The sequence below is a fragment of the Halichoerus grypus genome, chromosome 1 (genome assembly GCF_964656455.1).
Source record: "Halichoerus grypus chromosome 1, mHalGry1.hap1.1, whole genome shotgun sequence".
NCBI classification, from domain to species: Eukaryota; Metazoa; Chordata; class Mammalia; order Carnivora; family Phocidae; genus Halichoerus; species Halichoerus grypus.
Genome location: NC_135712.1, coordinates 84,105,458 through 84,130,837, shown reverse-complemented (window position 1 = coordinate 84,130,837; position 25,380 = coordinate 84,105,458). Strand labels below are relative to the sequence as shown.

Below are 25,380 nucleotides of genomic sequence, written 5' to 3'. Positions count from 1 at the left end.
GGTTTTGATAATACATATACCTAAAATGAGTACAGGTCTCTAAATATTACTTCTCATCAGCTATCATGCATAAATGCAGAATAAATTCATCTTACAAATTCTGATAGCAAATTTAAAACACATCTAGTTAAGTTCTAGTTTATCATTTCATTCTGGTTCATCTTATACTTGGATTATCAGAAATGTAGTACTTTAGGAATATTTTGGAACTCTTAGTGGCTTCTAATTTTATTGAACAGAGCATAGTCATCTTTGTTTTATAATTATACCATTTTCATATTTAACCAATTGCATTGACTAATCCATTGAATTTTTTGCATGTCTTCATCATTTGTTTCTTTCTAGTCATCTTTGCATACACAGCTGCCTTTGGCATTTGTCCACTTATGAGCTGTATGGGGGTACATTTTGGTGTACAATCATAAAAGGTGAAAGAATATGGTCACATGTCCTTTTAGAAAAACAGAATGGTCCTGAGTCTTGTTGCAGGATTTTGTATGATGAAGTCCTAGTTTGATTAACTGGGTGAGGATACTAAATTTCCCTTTTCTACTTAGAAGTATATTATTTGGGAATATTCATCATCTGAAGGCTTCATGGTGGGAGATTCTGCTTGTAATTTCACATTCATCATTAGAATCTAGAGTGCTATTGTCTATCTCTGCATCAGTCCTGATTCCTCTAATAATTGTGAAAGCCCTTCCTCTGTAAATTTTGTCTTTGCAGTTATGGGTGGAAAATTAAAAATTCTGAATTCTTAACTGTTCAGTGAAAACCAAAAGCAGACTTCAAGAATGGTGTCTCCAGTCTTTTTATACTTTCTTGAAAGACTATGCAGTAAAGAAACTACAGGATGATGCAATAGTAACGCTATATTTCACTGTTGTGTTCTTCCAGGTGATACCATCATTCTTCTTCTTTTTTTTTTTTAAGTCTTTTTTAATGCACAGTTGGGAATAATTGATGAATGATGATGAAATAGTGAAGTGTTTCAAGATACAGAAAAAAAAGACTGCTAGATTTCCCCTTAGATTTATAAGAGGTTCCACTGGATATATAATTGCAAGATAGAATGAATTTTGTTTTATTCTAAAAAAAAAAAATAAAATTTATTGTTTTTTGGAGACTATAAGAAAGGATGAAAGTTATGAAATAGATTGGCTCATAAAGAAATGCAGAGCTAAAATTGAGTCCCCTGGAGCCTGATTGGTATGTAGCTCTTCCTTTTTTCTGATCATGGTGCACAGTGAAGTTGATCATGAGGTTTTGGCTTACTCAGTTACATTTCCAGTATTCCCCCACGATTACTCTCAGATCACCTCAGTGAGGCTTCAGGCTTTCCCAAACTATTTGCTTATTATCAATAGTTGTTTTGCATTTAACCCAAAGATGGGTGTTAACATGTATTGGTAGATTTCTCTGTCCTCCTCTGCAGAGACATCCTTAGTTCATATAATAAAGATTTTTATGGGGCTCTTCTTGGTTGTCTCTTCCCAGATTCCCCCTCCCCCCAATTTTCCACATATTGAAAATATATCAAGATGCTGTACCATAAGAAATAACTCTAATCCCTAAAGGAAACTTCCCTAATGTGTCACGTTACAAAATACCTGATAATTACAAATACAGAGCAATATAAGATAATTTTTTTTTTTACGGAAGAAGTTTATAAGATTCTTATGTACTGTGCTAGATGTACTAATTCAGCTGAACAATTTTAGTGCATTTGATTTAGGTTCTTCAGGAAAGAATCTAAATATCATATCCTTGAAGGTTTTAAAATTGGGTTTCTTTTTGAAAACCATTCTTGATTTCAACATCCTAAAAATATTGTTATGAGATTTGAAATGTCTTTAGTAATTTCTAGCTTATCCTTGTGTCTGATACTTGAATCAGAATGCAGTGCTTAAAAGTGAACAGTATTGACAGAAACTGTGAAAGAACTCTGTTTTGCACTATGTTAAACTGCCTTGTGAAAAGCGTTCTTTAAAATAATATTTATGTTCGGAAAACCTCATGAATTTGGAATTAGATTTTCAAGGAGCCAAATTACCCAAAAAGGGTTCAGTTTTGTTTTTCAGTAGTGAAATTTAAGGATACATGACTCTTACTAAATTATGGTTAGCCCATCAATTTTAGTGCAGTGACATTTTTTATTCTAGAGTTTAATGGGATTTGACATTTGTAGTAAGTCATTATAATGTTGAAATCTTTCAGGATGAATGGATAAAGGCCTTTTTTTCTCTTCTCAGGTATATTCAAGAGCAAATGACCAAGAACCATGTGGATGGTGGTTGGCTAAAGTTCGAATGATGAAAGGAGAAGTAAGTGATGTTTACGCTTGCTTTGTGACTAGTTTCCAAGGAAATACCTCAACTCTTGGTTTCTGTAAATGTTACTTCAATTCTTAGTTTTTTTTCTAAACGCCTAATTTGGAAATAGTTGATCATACATTTTAAAAATTCATTAGACCATTTATTTATTTATTTATTTCTGAATTTGCAAACCTCAAAACTTCTCTTTAGGGATACACTTCAAGGATATGAGGACCACCAAGGTTCATGCTTGTAAGAGCCAATAATCTAGTTTAGGCAAATCAGATTGATGTAACTAAGCTGTGCTTAGTATTGTGCCACAAGGGGGAGGGTCTGTTGGTTAAGCTGAGCAAGGCAATTAGAACTTCATTTAAAGCTCATTATTTTTGTTCAGATGGGATTTTTAAAGTATTTTGATGTCTTTTAGTTTTATGTCATTGAATATGCTGCTTGTGATGCCACTTACAATGAAATAGTCACATTTGAACGACTTCGGCCTGTCAATCAAAATAAAACTGTCAAAAAAAATACCTTCTTTAAATGCACAGTGGATGTTCCTGAGGATTTGAGAGAGGCGTGAGTAATTTTGTTTACTATTGAATTGCTTTGTGAATTAAGAGGATTTTTTAGTGTTACAAAAATCTTTTTTTCCCAAACACCCAATCAAAAACTTCTGATAGAAAATCTTTTTAGTAAACAAAAGTTTTAATGGGTAATGTCAAAATGAAATACTTAGTTTGCATTATAATTGCTTTCTGAATTTAATCTATTATTTAGGTCTTAAATATGAATTAATTTCTCCCTAGGTGTGCTAATGAAAATGCACATAAAGATTTTAAGAAAGCAGTAGGAGCATGCAGAATTTTTTACCATCCAGAAACCACACAGCTAATGATACTGGTAAGATAACTACATATTTTAAGGTAGCCAATGGATATTACACAGATTTTATAATTAAATATTTGAAAAAATAAAAGCTAACTTGGTATGCAGTGTATTAATGCATATGAAAGAAAAAAATTTTTACAGCTATAAAATGTTAAATTTCTGTCTTTTGTGTGGAATAAGGAAGAAAAAATCTTAACATGGCATTCTTAACAACATGAAGTTCTGAATGTGTGGGATCCTGGATCCTCCCCTGCCCACCCCACCCCAATCATTTGAATAGCAGAACTAAATAGGGGAATTCGGAAAGGGGAGTGGGGAGTAGGATTACCTGTGGGAGGGGGAATGGTGGGTGGGGAGAGAAGTGTAGTAGATGAGGATCAAGGAAGGCTTTACGTGGAAGGTTCTTGTTTGTATTATCTAGAAAAGTAAGATTTTTTTGAGTGATTAACTTGTTTGTTTATAGTCTGCCAGCGAAGCAACTGTGAAGAGAGTAAATATTTTAAGTGACATGCATTTGCGAAGTATTCGTACGAAATTGATGCTTATGTCCAGAAATGAAGAGGCCACTAAGCATTTAGAAGTAAGTAGGTTTATCAGAAGGTTTTTTGTGTGTCCCATTTAGTTTCATAAGTATATTCAAGTTCCCTGGCTTAAACTACTTGACTTATTAGGTAAGGCAACTTGGGACCTGTTTTGTGGTGATACAGGCATTGTGCCCTTAGAACAATTATTTTTTTTCTCTTACTTTCCCCAAACAGCCTTTGTTTGCTAAATGCCTGTTGAGTTTTTTGTTAAGACTTAGATAACAGGTGCCAAAGAACTTAGAAACTCATAAGGATATCCAGTAGAACTGTATTGCTGGTTTTTCTTTACTCTGTCCTTAAGCTTTTTTACTACCCTGTTAGCTGTCATTCATAACACACTTCCATTAGTTAACTAGTTGACTATAATAACTCTTACGTAAGAGGAGAGGAGGGGAGGACACATAGCATGTACGTTTTAAAAAAGAGCCTATTGTTTTCTTTTCTATCCCATCCTAAGGTATTCCTTTGTTTTCTCTTATTCTTCATTGCCACGCTATTAGGAGACTACCCCCCCCCCCCCCCCACGCACCACATTCAGAGCTTAGAGAAATTGAGGTATGTTTATCTTTAGGACATATTTGCAAGTACCGTTACTAATTTAAAAAGTTCCAAACAAGGGATGTATGGTGAGTGAGTTTTGAAAAATGAATCCTCTGAATTGGAGAACTTATATCAGCAATTCCAGAAAATTTGTTTTAGAATTAACTATTTTCTGTGATCATGATTAAATATACTTACCAAACTGTTTTTCCTTTTCTATTATATGATCCCAAATGAGTATCTTTTATTTTTTTCTTAGGTTTTTTTTTTTATTTTGGTAAAATACAACATAAAATTTACCACTTAATCATTTTTAAATTTGCAGTTCAGTAGTATTAAGTCTGTTCATGTTGTTAATCAACCAATTTCCAGAACTTTTCATTTTGCAAAACTGAAACTGTATCCGTTAGACAGCCACTCCGTCCCCCCGCACACCTCAGGCAACCACCATTCTACTTTTTGTTTCTATAAATTTGACTACTCTAAAAACCTCGTATAGGTGGAATCATACAGTATTTTTTTGTGTTACCAGCTTATTTCACTAAGCACAGTGTCCTCAATCCACATTGTAGCATGTGTCAAAATTTCCTTTTGAAGGCTGAATAATTTTATATGCCTGTATCTCATTTTGTTTATCTGTTCAGTTAGTGCACATTTGGTTTGCTTTCACTTCTTGACTATTATGAATACTACAAACGTGGGTATATGAAAAACTGTTTTTGTTTTTGATCTTTTGTAATATAAATTCTAACATGCCTCTTTTGCTAGTGCACAAAACAACTTGCAGCAGCTTTTCATGAGGAATTTGTTGTGAGAGAAGATTTGATGGGCCTGGCAATAGGAACACATGGTAGTAACATACAGCAAGCTAGGAAGGTTCCTGGAGTTACAGCTATTGAGCTAGATGAAGATACTGGAACATTTAGAATCTATGGAGAGGTAAGCTGTTGTCTGTCCCCCATCTCAGTAACTTTATTTAAAAAAATTTTTTTTCAATAACTTTATTATAACTATTGTTTGATTGTATATTATTTGGCATTTAAGTTTCCCAGTGAAATAGTTTTAAAATCAGTCAACCCCAGTAACCATTACATGTGTGCAGGTGGATTAAAATAGTATTATTTGGGGCAATAAAAGATTTACTATTTAATGTGAACTGTTCTCAGAAGTTTAACCAACTGCTTCTGATTTTAACTCTGTTTTATGTGCATTACAAATAATTTGCTTTTTTTGGGTGCTTGCTGTGTCAGGCACTGTCATTTGTAAACAGCATGTAATAGAGGAGCTTTTGAAGAACTTGAATTTGGATAATATTTTGTCACTGGTTAATTGTGACATTTGTGTGGCCTGGAAAATAACAAATCTGAAAATAAGTCACACTTTTCGTCAAGACCATGCCTCACATTAGAATAAATGGATGAGGTTTTTTGGGTGATGATTTCAAGTCTTGACTTTTTTTTTTTTTTTTAAGATACTTATTAGAGGGGCACCTGGGTGGCTCAGTCGGTTGGGCATCTGCCTTCGGCTTGGGTCATGGTCTTGGGGTCCTGGAATCGAGTCCTGCGTCGGGCTCTCTGCTTGACGGGGAGTCTGCTGCTCCCTTTGTGCGCTCCCTCTCTCTATCAAATAAAATCTTAAAAAAAATATTAGAGTGTGTGTGAGTTAAAGAGCACAAGTGAAGGGGGTAGGGACAAGCAGACTCCCTACTGAGCAGGGAGCCCAGTCCATCCTAGGACCCTGAGATCATGACCTGAGCTGAAGGTAGACACTTAACCAGATTGAGTCTCTCAGGTGCCCCTCAAGTCTTGACTTTTCATACATAGTTCTTCTCATGAAAAGCTGGGTCATATAGTGAATCTGACTAGAGGCCTGATTTTTTTTTTCCCCCAAATTTTATTTCTGAAACCTTTAAAAGTGGGCAGTATACAGTAATTAAGACAAAAGGCTTTGGAACTGCACTGCCTGGATTGGAATTGTCTCTACCACTTGGAGTGAGCTTGGAGAAAGTTACTTAACTTCCCTGTATAAATTCCTCATTTAGAAATGAAAATAGTAGTGCTTATGTTATAGTTTGTGAGGATTAAATATGCTTAAAAAATTTTTGTGTTACATGATGTGATGAGCACACAATACACTTCATCTGTTGTTATTAAAGAACAAACAGTAAAAGTGGAAGATAACTTCCTGCGAACTACAGATTCCCTGTAGAGAGACCTCTTCCCCAGTCTTTCAGTCTTAAAATTATACCCATTAGAAGTTAGGAATTTTAATGATCTTATCAATAGGTACTTTAAAAAAATTCATCTCCACAAAAACAGCTTTTTAAATAATTTATGTTGAGAGTGAAAAAACAAGTGCAGACAGTGTAGACAATATGAATAATTTGTATTTAACATTCACCTAGAGAAATTTAACATGGGAGTATGGACCAAATATATTTAGGATTGGGTTAAAATTTGGCTAATGTAAGTAAGCTAAATTCTGCTATTTTCTCAGCTTAGGGTTCCTCCCCTTCCCTTAGAGATGTTCTAATACTATGTTTTTTTCCTAGTCTTTTTAATAATACTTTTTTTTTTTAAAGTACTTCATGAATTACTTGACCTGAAATGTCACTTTAGTGGGCTGAGCAGAATCTTGTACTAGAGCATAATAATTCAGAATTTCTCATTTCTTGTGCAGGGTTTTTCTTTTTTTTTTGGATTGGGGTTTTCTTCAGGGTTATATTTTATGTTTATTTTCTCCTGCAGAGTGCTGATGCTGTAAAAAAGGCTAGAGGTTTCTTGGAATTTGTGGAGGATTTTATTCAGGTTCCTAGGAATCTTGTTGGTAGGTATTTCTACTAAATGTTAAATAAGTTAAATGTTATTAATTATACAACAATTTAATTGAAATTTAATCTTGTCTGATACCGTATTTATAGTTACATGGAGCATTTGATAGCCGTACTTTTCTTTTTTTAGTAATGTTGTATGTGACTTGTATCTCGTTATTACCATAATAAAAAGTAAAGATATTTCCTTCTGTACAGGGTGCCTCACTAATATGACCCATGATTTTTATAACAGTTTGTCATTACATTTTTTAAAAGCCATTTCACCCCTTGGGCTTGCTCTTCTTATTCACTTAATGTCTTTTTATCACTCATATGTCCATCAAAATTGTCATGGTATTTTTTTGAGAAGGTGTTTGTGATATTTTTTTTCTTTTGTTTAGTGCAGAAGAAAAAGTAAGAGTGGACTAACAATAGGGTAATAAACTTCTACACAGTAGGCCCTGAATAAATAATAATTGGTTGTTGCAAAGGCATAGAATAAGGTAAGAAGTCATGGGCAGGAGAGAAGGATGGTGATGATGATAGGAGGGGAGGATTCACTATTAAGTTTCTGTCACCATTATGGAAATTATGAACCCATGGGCTATAAGTTAAGTGACAGATTTTTGAGTTTGAAGCTGTAGTTAAAAGAGCTTTATAGCTTGGGATGAGTAGTTGTTTAATGGCTTTGTTATTAATATTCTCTACATTGGTGTTATCTGTCCTTTTAAATGCTATTTGAGACAAATGGAAAAATTTTGGTCATGTATTAAGTAAATCCTCAGTGATTATCCTAAACCTTTAATATAAAAGTAAGCATTAACATAAAGCAGAGACATTTACTAGGAGGGGCTTGAGTTTTTGTCCATTGCTGTGTCTGATGAGTTTCTTGACCTTATTGAAACAGAGCCTCTTGGGCTCCATTTATATACAGTTAGGCCTGTTTTGCCTTTTGGAAATGATTTTTTTTGCTATAGGTGTTCTAGTTGTCAAATCCTATTTCAAAAAAAACAGTTATAGAAAACACATCAAAACTTCCACTTTAAAAAAGATGCTTGTTTTGACCAGTAACAAGTTAGCATACTCTGGAACAACAACTTGGACAGTTTCTTGGTATTCAACTATTAGTTTGTCTCTTACTTTGCCCAAGCATTTGGATAGGTATGACATAGTGCCAGATAAGTAAGCTCCATTTTATTGGTTCTTGTTCACTGTAGGTTGAACTGCTGGAGAGATGAGATGTTAAAATTAAGTATAAGCTTAAGAGTTTTTGTATAATTCTAACAAACATTAAGGTACAAAATATTATCACATGTTTATCATTGTCAAATGAAGTCACCTTTGACAAGCTGCTTTTGAAAACGAATCCCCTATTTTCTTTAAATCACAATTATTGACACCTGTCAGTACTAACATTGTGGTTGCTGCTTTACATAACAAATTTAACTTAGGTTTCTTCACTTGTAAAACTGATTTGGAGATGAGGGTGTGAAAGAAATCCGGGTTCTTTCCAACCCAGCAATTCTGTAGAAGAGAGCCTTGGTCTTACAGAGTTTGTGGTAGTGTTAATTTTGAGTAAAAATTCCTGATATTTCAGAAATAAGGAAATTGGATATATTTGTAGTTCCCTGGTTCTTCTCTTTATTCATTTGTCTGTGCAATGATGTGAGTACTTGTCATGTCTCTTTTCCTCTACTCTGTCTTGGTTCGCTTTGGTGATTGGGTTATTTGGGACTCTTCAGAAAATACACATTAGCAGCAACTATTATATGTTGGTGAAATACTCAGAGGTAGTGTAATGATTTCTTGGTTGTTGTATATAATAATACTACATTTCCCTCCAAAATGTTCTGTGGGTGAAGCAGTCTTTTGAAAAATAGTACATTCTTAGTCCAAGTGAAAAAGAAAAAGTGGACTGAGGAGTAAAAGGGAATGAGGACTACTTGGTGGGTAAGTTAAAGAGAATTCTCTTAACACATTCAGGTTCTAAGAGTTCTAGACCCTGACCATTCCCACCCCTCCTAAGTCAAAAGAAAAATATTATATGAACGTTGATTTAAAAATAAATTGAAACTTTTCACCTCCTGGAAGCCTTCCTTAATCACTTCTTTACTCTGTCCCTTCAGCATTTATGCTCAGTGCTCAATTTATACTACAGGTCTGCTTCAGTTTGTCAATATGCTTTGGAATTTAATGGAAATGATCATTTAAAATATTGACGGTCTCTGGTGGGACTAAATAAAACTTTCAGGTAGGTCCCTGCCACAGACCCCAGAAGGGTGATGGATGTACACTCACCACTGGTATAGTGCATAGAAGGAAGGGGCAAAGATTCTGGGGGAGGGATTATGATATATCAGTCTGATTTTTGTTTTTTCGAAAAGACATTTGCTTATTTTTAGCAGGGTCAAGGATGGAGTTGCTGCTTGAGCTTCACTGTGTTAACAATGAAGGTTGCTTTTATATACTGCTGCTAGGGCTGCTCAGAGAAGACCTACATCATGTGAATTCCCTGTCCTACTCTGTTTTTTTCTTTTTACCTGTTCAGTTGCTGCTGCTTTTAAACTTAGGGTTATTAATGGGGAAGGAGGTTTGAGAATAGGGATAGAAAATCCTGTAATGGTGTCTTTGCTGTATTGAGCCATTTACTCTTGCTGTGGTTCCCTTATTTATTCTTTAATGGAAACTTGTTTTCTCAAGCATGCGATAGGAATAACTTCATTTTAACCCCTTTCAACTGAAATTAATTTATTCTGGAAATAGATTGCTGATTTAAAAAAGAATGAGGGATTTGGACTTAGTAACTTTTATAAGGGATACATCTGTTTCATACAGGGAAGGTTACCTGTGAATATTTACTTCTTTTACCAGGTAACACTATCTAGTACTGCTTTGCTATTTTACTAGTTTGCTGTCTTTATAAGAATAAGCTCCTAAAGGGGAGAGAATTTCCTGTCCCCCCTTTTAGTTTCTCTTTTCGTTATTGGATACTCAGTAACTGCTGTTTGACACACTTAAATGTTAAGTGTGGAGAAGGTAAATAATTTGGAATTTATGTCAATATATTGTATTTCATATCTAGGAAGACAGCATAACATATACGTACTATATGTATTTGTATAGCTATGAAGTACTTAAAAACTTGGTCAAAAATGTTAAACGCAAACATTTCATTGAAGAGAGAGTATTCATTTTAAAAGTATCTTCAAGTTAATAGGTGTGTTTTGGACGAATAGCAAGTTGAATATGAAAGCAAGATTAAATTTGTTAACAGTGCCAAAATAAGTGTTTCTTTTGCCTTTATTTGTATGTCCAAAGTTTTGGAATGGGTTACATTGATACTTTAAAAATACAGAAATGATGGTAGAGCACATTAAAAAATGTTTTAGACTTGGAAAATGACTTACATGTGAGTAACATTGTCAATCCTAGTTAATAATAGCCTTAGGCATTCTGAAAAGAAGGAAGTTTTTCAGACTAAGGATAAAATTCCTCTGTAGTCCTCAGGGTGAATATATTGAGAGTATAAAAAGATGGAGCTTTTCTTGGTTTTTTAATTTGATAGCAAGTCAAATTATTTGGGCTAGTGTTGGAAGGATAACAGTATTGGTTTTAACTTATTGTTATATTTTTTTCTCTTATTAAAGGAAAAGTAATTGGAAAAAATGGCAAAGTCATTCAGGAAATAGTGGACAAATCTGGTGTGGTTCGGGTGAGAATTGAAGGAGACAATGAAAATAAATTACCTAGAGAAGATGTAAGTATTTAAAATGTATAATCCCCCCCACTTTTTTTAAACCGTGTTCTGTTCCTGGCTGATGTATAATGTTTTTTTATATTTTGGAAATCATTTTAATGAGTTTTATCTAGTGAGCTACTTACAGTCTGATGCAGTGGATTTTTTTTTTCTTTTTTTTAAATTTTATTCCTCACAATATTGTTTTCTGTGCTTAAGAAAACAAGTAATCTTTCAATTGTGGGCCGTGGGATCTTGATTGGCTTCTCAGGACTTCAATAAAAAGCCAATTTTTGATAAAATGGTTTCAGTTTGAGAATTTTAACAGTTCTTTTTTGTACTTAACAAGTTTGTTATAAAGGAATTCTTAGTAAATAACCGTGTACTTAACCTTTTTTAGAATCTGAAAACACTGATCATTTCTTAACTGAAATCTTTAACCTTTTATGTCGTTATTACGACACCAACTTTCTGACATTTCTTTTTCCGTCTCTTCTCACATGTTCATATTTTGTCTATAATACTGTTCTTTACTCCTCATCCATAACTTGAAAGATCTCTTACTTTGGTGGCTCCAGTGGCTTAAACTTTGTATGCCTACGAATGAATATAAGGCAAGGATTTTCTCCCATATTATCTCTCAGGAAGCAGCTTCAGTTTTGCACAATAGATTATTGCTTGGAGGGCTTACTAGCCTGTTGGAAAGAATGTGTCTTCTTTAAAAGAAAGAAACTAGTCAGATTAGCTCAGATACTCTCACATCAAGTATTGGATGTTGTAAAGATGTCTATTAGGGAGCCACTTCCTTTATTCCTTTTAATTAGAACGTAGAGGCAAAGCAAACAAAATGATTAACACATGCCTTAGTATTACAGAAATGAGTACTGTGGCTGAGATTTGTTTCATCCTACACTGCTTCCAAAATTGCTATAAATCTCAAATAACCTTTACTTTTTAAGCAACCCTCCCTCCTGTTGCCTTTGAGAGGAGGATTAAAATCAAGGTGTCATAAAAATTCACACTTTCCCCTTTATACCCCCTATTTAATGTATAAAAGAAAGGTGATCCATTTAGCATACAACCACTCCATAAAAGTGGTCTGGACATCAAGGTATTTATTGGTCAGGGCCATTATATGAGTCAACCATAAATTTCTTAGCTTGATTTATCCCTAGTTGCTTTCCAGTATTTAACATTTTGTTGCAAAGCTAATTCTTCTAAGTCTGTCTTCATAAATAAGAACTTTACTGTACTTTACTGTTTTGTAGTTTTGGTTATTGTTACCCCCATTTCTGTGTCAGGGTTAAGAAATTTAAATGCTTATAGAAACCAAGCAGATTACTAAATGATGAAGCAGGTTGGGATATACAAGATACGGATAGGAGGGTGCATGGTCTCTTTCTATAAAAGAAGCAGATGCTGCTTAGCTTTAATCTGGTTGCTATATCTTTTGATATTATGAGAAGTTGGAAACCTATAATATACAAAATTAAAAAATTTTTAGAACATTGCATGTTAAAACAAGTTTGAAGGTTGGTATTCGCTTATTTGGGGCCACCATTTCATAATTTAAGCTGTCTAAATCCCCTGACAGACTGTTTATAACTTGTTTATGCTGAAGTCTTTGGTGACCCACCTTGAGCCTGAGATGACCTTTCCCACCTATGTATCATTGCAATTATTGTCTATATAATTATGTGATGATTTTCTCTCAACCTTATATTTTTTGTTATCTCACCAAGCCACATTATGAACTCTGAAATCAAGAAATAAAGTCTGAATTCCCATATTCTCTGTTTTTCTCTAGCCCAATGAAGTGTACAGTTAGATGCTTGCTCAGTATTTTCAGTCCGTTTTTAAGATTGGATTTGAGCTTTTCACTGTAGAAGAAATACACCTATGTAAAAGTTAGAATAGCACAGAAGGATATAGTGTGAAAAGTAAATGTGTATCTATGTCCTGTCTGTATCTCTCCTCTCTCCATTGTGTCTCATAGATTTTAGACTGTTGTTGGTTGCCTTTTCATGTCTTTGTTTTGCTACTAAAAACAGTGCTGCAGCAAATATCCCTTAACCACTAGAGAGTAAATTCCTGGAAGTGGGTTTTTTAGATCAAAGGGTAAAAGGCATTTAAATTTTTAGATCTCAGTTTTCCCACACATTCTTTCCACCAGTGTCGGAAATGGGTCTATTTTCCACATACTTGCGAATACAGAGTTTTATCAAACTTTTAATTAGTGCCATTCCAGAAGGTGTACATGTTCTCTCTCCATATGCTTAAAAGACATTTTAGTTTTTCTGTTAAGCAGCTTGTCTTTTGTATATTTTTTGCCTTTATTACTAAGTTGTTAGAACTTCTGCATTTTAAGGAAGCTAGTCTTTTGTCTTTCTATATTTGTAGCAAATACTCTTTTCCTTGATTATTTCCCCCCAGTATAAATTTTTTATGTTGTTGGAATTTTTTTTTGGGCTTTTGCTTTATGACTTAAGACTTTCGCATTTTGTGTCCTGCTTGGCAAGATCTTTCCTACATGTAGATCATTTAGAGATCCATTTATATTTCATTCTCCAGGTTTTTTAAAAGTATATAAATTTTTCACTCCAATAAATTTTTTTTGGGGGGGGGGTTGTAAGGTATTAGGAACCAGGGATCCTGCTTTATTTTTCCCAAGTGCTAGTTGGTAGTGTCAGTGCAATCTGTTAAATATAAGTAATCAGTTATTAGCATTTTTTAAAAATCTAGAAATTTCGGGGCGCTGGGGTGGCTCAGTCAGTTAAGCGTCTGCCTTCGGCTCAGGTCATGATCCCAGGGTCCTGGGATCGAGTCCCACTTCGGGCTCCTTGCTCGGCAGGGAGCCTGCTTCTCCCACTGCCTGCCACTCCCCTCCTGCTTGTTCTCTCTCTCCCTCTGTCTTTCTGACAAATAAATAAAATCTTAAAAAAAAAAATCTAGAAAGTTCACGGAAATAACTCTTAGAAACAAATTTTCATATTCCGTATTAATCATTTACTCTTCAAATTTTTTATTATGGCTCTATAGTAGCCATTAAAGTATTCTGTAAAATATGTCTTTAAGGTTGCATTCTTAACTGTCCTTTTCTTTGGAGGTATTGGTGATAGCATCTCAACTTCAGGGTCAAGGCATTGTATTTCTCTTACTCCTTGCAGATCATCTGTCTTAGAATGACTTTTCCTTCTTTACCTCCTTGGTAAAATTCTATTTGTTTTTAACATTTACTTTAATAATATTTTTAGGAGTTCCCCTAGGTTTCCACATTTGGGATCGCATAATACACATTCTACTTAATATTGCTGTGTTTTTCATTGATATCACTAATGTTGTGCAATAAGATTATTGCAGGAATGTTTAGTATCTTTTCTGAGATTGTGATTGCCTTTAGGGATTTTATTTATCCTTTTTCATTATTCTGTATTGGGGCAAGTGACAAGTGGTTGTTACTTGGAATTAGGTAACTGGATATGAAATTGGCTGGCTCATTGGCTAATTGTATGACTTTGGGCAAATTGCTTTCTCAGCTGTAAAATTGGAGTATTTTTTTTTTTAATTGGAGTATTTCTTATAGTTACTTTTTAATGAATATTAAATAAGATACAGGTGTAGAATAATATACTCCTAGAAATGTGGTATGTGCTTAAAGTATTTTAGATCTTTTTTTACCCCTCCTCCGTCTTTCATTCACTTTGCTGTCTTTCTTACCTGCCCATGAATTCCTGAGGACAGAGTCAAGACTTCTTACTTCTTAAGCTTAAGTTATGGTCCTTTTTTTCATGCCCTCTTAAGCCAATCTGTTTGAATAGCTGTTAGGAACTCATCTGTAGAATCAAGAAAATGAGACACTGAAACTGCCTGGGGAAGTTTATTTAGGCTCTACTCATTTTTCCTTAGCCATTAGGAAGGTAGAAGTGTATTTCTTTGTAAATTCAGCAAAATTAATTCTTTGATTTGCTTTAATATTGGTGACTAAATATTTGCCCATATCAGTAATTCCTTTATTTTACATGGTGTAAATATTTGTACTCTGTACGTTACACTGTTAATGGTCAGGAAGCACTACTTCCAATACACAACATTGACAGTTTTGTTAAGTGAGCACATATTAGGGATAACCTACCTAATGTGCTTTACCTTTTTAAAGCCATCACTACCAACGTGATCTGTCTGGTCTATAAATTTATACCAGTTTGAAGGAAAATTTCATTAAAAGGTGGTTTATATATGGAGAAAGACTGAATTAGGAATTAGAAAATCTGATATAAACTGGTATTTTAAAGGTAATTTAAATTTTTAGCATACTTAAATTGTAGGGCAAATACAATGAGTTATTGAAAACCTCGGTATTTCAAATTATATTGATTTTTTTCTTAGTTTATTTTTATTTTTTAAAGATTTTATTTATTTATTTGACAGAGACACAGCGAGAGAGGGAACACAAGCAGGGGGAGTGGGAGAGGGAGAAGCAGGCTTCCTGCGGAGCAGGGAGCCTCACGCGGGGCTCGATCCCAGGACCCTGGGATCATGACCTGGGCTGAAGGCAGACGCTTAACGACTGAGCCACCCAGGCGCCCAGCAGTTTATTTTTAAATCTTGAATTTCAGTAGATATAAATCGCTGTGTTTTAGAAAAGTTTTCCAAATTATATATTGGTATGTGAAATTTAGGCTAGACTTTGTTAAAATATGAAATACTGAGGATGTTGTGTTTTCTTACAGGGTATGGTTCCGTTTGTATTTGTTGGCACTAAAGAAAGCATCGGAAATGTGCAAGTTCTTTTAGAGTATCATATTGCTTATCTAAAGGTTTGTATACTGTTCACATTCATATCATTGTTGCTTCATATGTTAAACTTCAAAATACATCAATTTTATATTCATATTAAATTTCAAATCCTTAAATATTTTTTTAATTCAGCTTCAGATTTACCCTGTTCTCCTACTTGAGAATTTAGGAGTAAAAGGTCTGTTGCCATAATAAAATGATTGGCCTTAATGCACATTGTTTCTCTTTTTCTCTGAACTTTGACATTCTTTCCTTACTGTTTAAGAAATGGTCACACTTGTGTTCCTCTAATTTGACTCTCCTCACCTTACGTATATACATGTGCTATACTGAAACCATTTTGTTTTTACCTTGATGTTTTAAGTGCAAATAGGGCAGGGAGTAAGATGGGCTTTCTTGGTAACTAGTATTTGAATCAGAGGTGATATCCCATAGACATCATTTGGTAATTCTTAACCATTATTTTTAAGATAGTCTATTTGAGTTGATAAATAAAGAGCAAAGATTTTAAAAAAGAAATGGCCCATAAATTATTAAAAGTTGCAATTGTCATTTTCTACTTTATCTTTTATTAAGTTTCTCTTCTAATATCCTCAACAGTTCTGTCTCTAGTAGGTTTTAGTCCTTTTAATCACTCATATCATTGCTCTTATGTTAATATTTTGAAAGCACACATGATGATGTCATTCTTTTAAAACTCATGTTTATAAATCTCAATTCAGTCTGGCATTTTAAAGCCCATGCTTTATCATCCAGTACTCTACTACTACTTAGCCAGAAGCTTTGTCTGGTCACCTTACCTTCACATTCTGTAATGACCTCGGTTTCTGAATGACCAAGTCTCCTAGTTCATGTAGGCCACAACTCAGGTGTCACTGTTTTGATGGAAAAGTAGCTTAATAGTCCCTCTCATACGTGGCACCTGTATCTCACTTAATCAGAGTTTTTATTTCTTGAGGGCTGGATCTGGTAATATTGTGTAATTATTTGCTATTTAACAAACCGTTAGTTCATTCATTCACGCCAGGAACTAAAATGCAAACTGTGAATATTGTTCTAGCATAAGAAACATTTATTCGGCCCTGTAAACACCAACAGATAGTTTATTTTAATGCTTGTCTGTTAAACATACCCTTGAAGGTGGAGAGTCCTTGTCTTTTTCTATATTATATGTTTGTAGCACTTAGCATACTTAGTGCTCGCTAAAGTATTCAGTAAATGTTCAGTGAATTGAGTCAGCAAATGACCTCGTGAATTGTATTTACTAGGTACACAGTTGTATTTTACCAAATAATTGGACAAGATCACAGCTTCTTTCATTGGTAGGGAGTATAGCTTTAACCGTAGGCTTTAAGAAGGTAAAAATGGTACAACATAGAATATTTACACTTTTTTGTTTTGCTTATAGGAAGTAGAACAGCTAAGAATGGAACGCCTACAGATTGATGAACAGCTACGACAGATTGGTATGGGTTTCAGACCTTCTTCCACCAGAGGGCCTGAAAAAGAAAAAGGATATGCCACTGATGAAAGTACCGTCTCTTCTGTACAAGGTTCTAGGTCTTATAGTGGAAGAGGCAGAGGTCGTCGGGGCCCTAATTACACCTCCGGTTATGGTAAAAAAAACAATTTTTTGTTAGTCGTTTTAGTTTAGGCACTTCAAAACGTTTTGCTCAATATTATTCGTTGCTCTGTCTTGGCTTTGGGGGCAGGAGATAGTTTTGAGCTGTCTATGGTAGTGAAGGCATACTTCATATTAATGACAGTAAAAGGTGTATGATGTTCACGCAGCTTTGTAATGAGATCAGACATGTTTTTGTTGGCAGTTCATGATCATGTTTATTTTAATATTTAGAATAAATATAGGTGGCATTTGTATATACATACTTGTATACAAAAATGTATATATATCAAAACCTAGTAATGGTGATGATACTGCTAGGAATCTCTTTAGCCTACTGTCTAGGAAAAGTAAAATTGAAAAATAATGCTAATCAGTGTGCTAAGGTTGTATATAGTACATCTGTACTAGTTTTATAAAATATACTTTATTGACTCTCTTGGCAGTTTCGAATATAAATATCTCCTATCTGGAATTAATTTTATGAAATAACATTTCACTAAAAATGAGGACTTTTTAAAAAGCCAGAACCAAATTAACATTTTATAAATGAACATTTTTCTAAAATGTATTTCAGTGTGAGGATAGGGCCCTAACCCTTATAGGAGGGGGCCAGTGGATGGTGGTGGTCAACAATTTTCTAATCCTAAATTTTCACTTATTCTTCTTCAGCTTTGGAGTTGTTCATTTTTCTGCATTTGGACTTGGATCTTAGCAGTGACCTGATTTTTGTCTTCCCTCGTCTTCCCTTTCTATTTCCTTCTCTTTTCTCCATACCTCTATGCTCCTCCTAACTAACTGCTTTAGAAAAATAATTCATAAGCCTTTTCCAAAATAGAAGGCATTTAGGGAAAATGGATAAACATAAAAGCTTACAGTGTGCAGATACCACACTCAGATTTCATGTTTGAAGGATCATCTAATGACGCCAGAATTGTATTAAATTTGTCCTTTCATTTGTTGTGGAGCTGAAAGGTTAATTATCCCTTCCCTCTCATATATTTCCATGTTCTCATTTCTTGATAGTTTTTATTATTTAAAGTTAACTGTTGAAACTGGAAAGCAAAATTCTAGTAAAGTGTTTAGCATATGAAGGGCAGAAAATTGTGAAGTATTACTGTATTTCCTGAAAATACATTTAATGCAAAAGACAACTAACCAGTAATTAAAGAAAAATTATATTGAATGATTCTAGAGGCACAAATTACTAGTACAAATAATCAGATTTGGTTTTTTGGATGATAGGGTGATGAATTCATTGAAGACTTTCATAAGCCTCTGTGGGAAGTCAGCTTGTTGTTGAGGCCAGTCTTCTGCAAAATGCCTTTGTTGACAGTAGGTAAAATTTTTATGAGTTAGTAAGTTTTTATGAGTGGTAGAGGAATATCATCTGGATTGAAGAAAGTTATGCAAGTTGTTCAGTAGATGGCACTCTTACCTCTGAAATGTTGCGGACTGGTGGTAGCATTCATTTCTTGAAATAGCTATTGAATTTAAGTGGGCTTGAGAGAAAAACTATTTAAATTTGGTTATAGATGTTCTCTTACCTACTTAATGTCAGGATATTTAGGTGATAATATATAAGTTGTATAAGAAACATTTGTCATAATGTCTCTGAAGTTGGTATGTTCCTTAGAATGAATGATATTTTAAAGCTAATGGGCAACATTTTTTTTAATGGCACACAAAATATGTCTTTAAAATGAATGGATGGCATGTTGGAGTTGATAAAATATGGTACTTTAGCTATTAAGTTTAGCGTACATGAACATTGAAAAGGATGTGAAGTATCTTCAGGAGTGATTTTAGAAGTTTTAGGGGAAAATCTGATTTGCAATTCTGTTAAAAACAGGTTTTATTTGTTGGAGTCATTAAAAATTGGATTAGTTTCATGAATCATTTTTAGAGCTACTTAAAAAATTTTTTTGGATTCATGAACTTCTAGAGACGACCTTCATTCCTTTTGCATATGACTCCGTCTGTCTGTCTTGTAAAGCTAGTGACTTCATAGTTGTGCTATCTCTTTGGTTCTCTGCAGCTGAGATTCATATGATTAGTTTGGCCTCACCTGGATAATCCATGATAATCTTCCCACTTCAATATTCTTAATCTTATCACATCTGCAAAGTCCCTTTTGCCATCCCAGAAACATTTAAGCTTTATTTAATATGACTAAAGCAAGAGCACTAGCCAATTCATTAGCCCTTTTTGTTTTTGACTTTAGTATCTGTCTTATCTACTGAAACCTATTTATGTTTTAGACCACCCCCTTTAAGTATTTAGAATACTAGATTAAAGTTTAGGAAGAATGTCCTTGCTTGTGATGCTGAGTTTAAATACTACAATGTATTTCTGGAGGAAATTCAATAGGGACTTGTGAAGAATTTTAAAATGAGATACTCATTTATCTTCAGATTTTGTTAATGTTTTCAGGCAGTGTATAGGCTTGTCAGTAAATTCAGAAATTCTTACACATTCCAAAAGATGTTTTCGTGACTCATGAAATGATAAATTGCCATTATTGTAACAAACCATGACATCAGCTAGTAAATTTTTTGTCATTTGGAGAAATAAGTGGGAGATTCATTCTCTTTTGCGAGACTCCCAATCCTAATAAAACTTAAGTGTGAATACTAGAAACTTGCTATGTTTTTTTCTAAAATAATAGTTCCAATGTATTAATCCATTTTTATATAATTGAGTGGTTACATCATATTTAAGGTCATGTGGAAAAAAAAGAATGATCTTAGAGGAGAAAGGAAGTTGTTAGAATCCCTTCATTTGTTCAGTTTTATTCTGGGTACCTTAATACTTCTACTTTTGTACATCTGAGGAGTTATGATGTTTTACTTTCATCATCAAATGACTGGAATTTAAATGTAGCGAACTTGTAGTTTATCATGGAATCACTTTTATTTGGGAGATAAGCAAACGAACTTCAAAATTATGCAACAGATTCATTTATCAAGAGAGAATTGTTATGCATATTGTTAGGTGTCTGGGGCATTTAGAGGTAGAAGAAAGAGCTCTACCATTTAAATGTATCTGGGGCATTTAGAGGTAGAAGAAAGAGCTCTACCATTTAAATGTATCAAGTGGGATGTAAATCAAAAGGGGAAAAAATGGAAAACAACATATGACAACATTGCATGATAGACACACTTTGCTTTTAAGGTAATAAAAGGAGAGGAGAGGTCTATTTTCAGTTAAATTGGTCTGAAACTAGAAATTGAACTGGGCTCTGAAGGAGATAGATTTGGACATACGATGAAACGGAGGGGTGGAAGTGGCATTCCAAGAATTAAAGAATAAAAGTGAGAGTATTGTAGTGATTGAATCATCTAAATCTGGCACTTTAATTGTGATATAATAGTAATGATATTGCAAGCTTTTATAGAATATTTGCAGTGTTTAAATTTTTAAAAGGTCAGTATTAAAATAGGTCATTGAAACTTTAGAAATGGTCTGTCAACCTTTAGAGTCACGATGAATTTTTCTCACAGGTTAAAGTTGTCTTCTTAGCATTCTTAAAATTTGTTCTGTAATTTCACGTAGTGTATTTAAGCCACTATTGCTCATAAAACATAATTATTTTATGTACAGCCACTAAAAATACACTCCCAGTTTATAAGAGACCATCAGTTATATAGGAAGCATTGTGATTTCAGAGATGTTAAAAGCGTGAAAAAATGTGCTTCCAAGAATCAATGAAATAATGGTAGAGTACACTATACAATTAAACTACTCCTTTTTCTAAATATGATTAAATTCGGTTTTCAATATTGGATAGCAGTTATTTTTATTACACTAATTTGCTTCTAAAACAAAAATGAGCAATTTTTTTTTTTTTTACTATTTCCCCATACTAACTGCATTTGCATATTATATGTAATGTTTCGTATAATCTCTTGGCTCTATTTCTGCACATTCAAACCAATTTTTAATTTCCCATTAGTAGATCCTGTATTACTAGTCTAATACTAACATGTGATTATTTCTTAGTAAATTTCAAACTCATTTTAATTTTTATTTAGCTTTCTTTGAATCAGCCAATTAGGGTTATTAAAATAATGATCTGTAGGAAGTAATTTTGAAAAATTTCATTCCTTTTTTTTCCTTTAAAAAAAAAAATAGGAATCTAATTGGTTTATGTCCTCTTTCCCAAGGTACAAACTCTGAGCTGTCTAACCCCTCTGAAACAGAATCTGAGCGTAAAGACGAGCTGAGCGATTGGTCATTGGCAGGAGAAGATGATCGGGAGAGCCGACATCAGCGTGACAGCAGGAGACGCCCAGGAGGAAGAGGGAGAAGTGTTTCAGGGGGTCGAGGTCGTGGTGGACCGCGTGGTGGCAAATCCTCCATCAGTTCTGGTAGTCTTTTATATACTATGTCAGCATCCTTACTTTGTAAACAGTATAACTTTATACAAGTTAATTCATTTCCCAAGGCCACCCATTTTGGGAAGTGTCTTCTCACTGAGGCAAGTAGTGGAGCATATGGCAAGATAAGGAGAAACCCTTTAGGGTGTTTCTCAGTGAAGGTTTAGCTAGAATTTCAGGTCAGAGAAATTTTGGTTGGCTGATTCTCTTGTTTCGATGGTCAAAGATTTCTCTCCAGTTTTTGGGGGCTTATGTGTTTAGAATGTTTTTTCCCCCTAGAAAATTTGGGTTATATATTTGTTTGCCAGACCCAGAAAATTCTAATGCACAGAGAGATCTAAGTAACTTTACATACTTAATATTGAAAATTAACTGAGAAGAATTTTTGCTGCACTATGTACTATTTTAGGAACAGAGAAAAATTGTGAAATTAAAATTTTTTTTACTGTTTGAGGAATTGAGCTGAGCTGTAAAGAAGGCTGTTTAGACTGAGAACTGAGGTGCATAAGCAACTTTTTACTCATGTCTTTTTGTAGGAGTTGTGAGAATGTTTTTGCTTAGCATAATGGGCTAGGGGGGAGGAATTGTCAGCATTATGTGGACTAGATTATATGACGTATAACCTTTACATATTTTTATTGTATACCACTTTAAGAAAACCACTCTTAATGTTATAACATGTGCCCTATGAAAGTTTATAAGTATTTTAAATGTTTAAAACATACATACATATATATAATTAAATGTATATCAGACTTGCTTACAAACTACAAAAAACTGGAACAAATCACAAAATTTTAGGGGCTTTTAAAAGTACTCTAGTTCCAGTGATATTCTTTGAGCCCTAAGTTTAGTTTATAGGTGTTTAGGGAAATACTTTTTATATTTTACTACATTACATTGCTATTACCAAGGTTTATAGAATTGTAGTATGCTGAATTGCACAATAAATGTACTTTACCTAGTGCTTATGATTAATGGATAAACTTAGTGTCTTTTGCAAAGATGCTAGCTTGCTAGCTGTTACCAAAGGAAACTTAGGAAAAATCGTGATTAGGTGAATTTCTTCTATAATTTGATTGGTGGAGGCAATAAATGCACATAGGTAAGATGGGTATTTTTTTTCTTATGAATTATACTTTAAAACTTTCCCTTTCCCACCCTCACCCCACCTTACCCCGCCTTCACTCTTTGTTTCTGGAGATGGGAGTACTAGTCAACATTCATTTCTCTATTTTCCTATAACCAGTTAGAATTTGAAACTTTTTTTTTTTAGTTTGCTTTTTTGTGTAGACTTGTTTTGATTGCTTCAGTTCAGTAACATTTCTATTATGCCATGGAGTGCAGGTATTGAGAATTATTTGGGAATAGTCCATTAACATTAGCACAAAGCAACAGCCGACACCTTGAACTCCATAAAGGCGGCAAAATTGAATATTTCTCTTCATTTTCATTTCTCTAGCCTCTGGGCAGGATTAGCTAAGAATGTGAATGTCAAAAATAGCATGTAATAATATACTGTTTTCTAATACATTTTCAAAACAAGTCCAAGAAATGGTAGGAAGCTGAGGGCATTTGCTCATTTTCTGCTTTAATTTTTCATTGCCATTTAAAGTTCTTCATATTTGTTATTTTCCAGGGAAAACAGTGATACAGAAAACATTTAATTTGAATACAGAATATAGGGGGAGAATTGAAGTTTCTTTATCATTAATAGATATAGTTCTGTAGATCAAAACATTACTAATGACTGCAGCTCTCTTAAACGAATATTTCTTGCCTCTGACATGCATATAGTGCTCAAAGATCCAGACAGCAATCCATACAGCTTACTTGATAATACAGAATCTGATCAGACTGCAGACACTGATGCCAGCGAATCTCATCACAGTACTAACCGTCGTAGGCGGTCTCGTAGACGAAGGACTGATGAAGATGCTGTTCTGATGGATGGGATGACTGAATCTGATACAGCTTCAGTTAATGAAAATGGGCTAGGTATGTAAGCACTTAGGGAAAAGATACATTATTGTATAATATTAATGTATGACGCTTTTTTCAAAAAAAAAAAAAAACAAAAAACAAAAACACCCCAAACGTAATGCAATTCCCATATCGAATTTTTCTTAGTGTTTACTTCAAACAAGATAGCTTTGTGTCTGTCTGAAGTGTCTAGTTCTCAGATTTGTATAGCTAAATTATTTGAAACCAGAAGGGTTTATTAAAGTGCCCTTTGATGCCATTAAATCAATACAGATATTCAAATTGCAAGCCACTTAATACTCTTTTTGTTCCTAAGCCAAAATTGGGCTTTCAGCTTGCCTCTTTAAAGTTTATTATAAATGACAGTAGTGAAGGTATGCGTATTGAGTAGGTATTAACTTCCAAAGGGCTAAAATGTTAACTTTGCTTAAAAACAAAAAACAAAAAACCCAAAAACTAAATTGTATTGGAAAGGAAGACTTTATTCCTGAGTGATGGTAATTAAGTTGTTGAGTTTGTTCAGTTAAGAGTTTAAAACCCTCTTTATTTCCAGGTGATAATTCCCTTTTTAATCTATTTGAAATGTTTAAAACTACAAAATTATTTTCCTGTCAGTAATGTATATTGTTTTATCCTCCCTGTTTAATTAAAAAGTTCTCTTTCCCCATTCTTAAATCTTTGAAGGAAAGAAGTTTTTTTGTTTTGCTTTTGTTTGTCAGAATAGTTCATGGTAAACTTTGCAATTACAGATGATAGTGAAAAAAAACCCCAGCGACGCAATCGTAGCCGCAGGCGTCGTTTCAGGGGTCAGGCAGAAGATAGACAGCCAGGTAACTTGAGTGGACCTGTTGACACCACCAGGTCACAAGCATGAAAAAAATGTCATGTGTCTGCTTTCTAAATATATTATACTTACATGTACACATGTGTGCATATACATTCAAGATGTGCATTGCATAAATTGTTTACTCAACTAATAAGACTACTACTCTTAAGAAAATGCATTCTTCCTTCACTCCGTAAATGTTTAGTAACCTGTCTAATTGAACTAATGTTGTGTCTTAATTTTTTTTTTACATGGAAATACTGTTGAGAATACCATTATTTTGTCCACTTGGCAGATTCTTCATACTTGAGTTTAGGCCTGCCATCCCAGAGACTACGTTGTAGATTGTGATTGAGGTTGATTGGCAAAACTGGGCAACTTTTGCATGGTGCTGCTTATTTTATCTGAATTCAGCACCTCATTTTTGTGGGAATTTTAATACCCACAGTTAAAAAAAAGAAGTATAAATGAGAAAAATACTTGAAAGTGTCTTTTTTCTAATAAGAGGAATGCATGTTATGTTTTGTTCATTTATTGTGGTGTGTTGCCTTTTCCCTTACACCTACTAACTATTCAAATTAATAGTACTTATTTATTAGTTTTAGAATGTTAATTTAAGTAGTCATAATTTTTAGTGACTTCAAAGAAACTTGTTTGCTGTGTCTATATTATTTTGAACATAATTCCATTTCCTGTATACAGAGAATCACGTGTATATTCACAGTGAAGAAATTGTGTGCACCAAAAATAAACCCCTTTTAAACTAATCAATTTCTGCATTCTTTCCAAAGCAAATTCTTGGATGTGTTTTCCCCAAATAAAGAATGTAAATTCAAGTATCTTTAATTAAGTTTAGTGGTTGTGTAGAGACATTTGGGAAAACTGGTTAAAGGTGTTAG

General features: G+C 33.8%; 1 protein-coding gene across 5 annotated transcripts in view; it reads left to right on the top strand.

The window, feature by feature from the left end:
• The window catches only part of FXR1 (FMR1 autosomal homolog 1), a 57,075-nt gene that overhangs the window by 27,764 nt on the left and 3,931 nt on the right, over positions 1-25,380 (top strand). For 2 of the 5 annotated variants that reach the window (XM_036095303.2, XM_036095306.2), the window contains exons 4-14: positions 2,253-2,324; positions 2,743-2,891; positions 3,122-3,215; positions 3,667-3,783; positions 5,096-5,266; positions 7,075-7,153; positions 10,787-10,896; positions 15,606-15,692; positions 17,081-17,288; positions 21,460-21,663; positions 23,470-23,670. In XM_036095303.2, the coding sequence (XP_035951196.1) occupies positions 2,253-2,324; positions 2,743-2,891; positions 3,122-3,215; positions 3,667-3,783; positions 5,096-5,266; positions 7,075-7,153; positions 10,787-10,896; positions 15,606-15,692; positions 17,081-17,288; positions 21,460-21,663; positions 23,470-23,670 (1,492 nt within the window). Of the gene's footprint in view, positions 1-2,252; positions 2,325-2,742; positions 2,892-3,121; positions 3,216-3,666; positions 3,784-5,095; positions 5,267-7,074; positions 7,154-10,786; positions 10,897-15,605; positions 15,693-17,080; positions 17,289-21,459; positions 21,664-23,469; positions 23,671-24,404; positions 24,486-25,380 lie in introns of all 5 variants that reach the window. The other 3 variants (XM_036095304.2, XM_036095305.2, XM_036095302.2) reach the window with 3 other exon arrangements.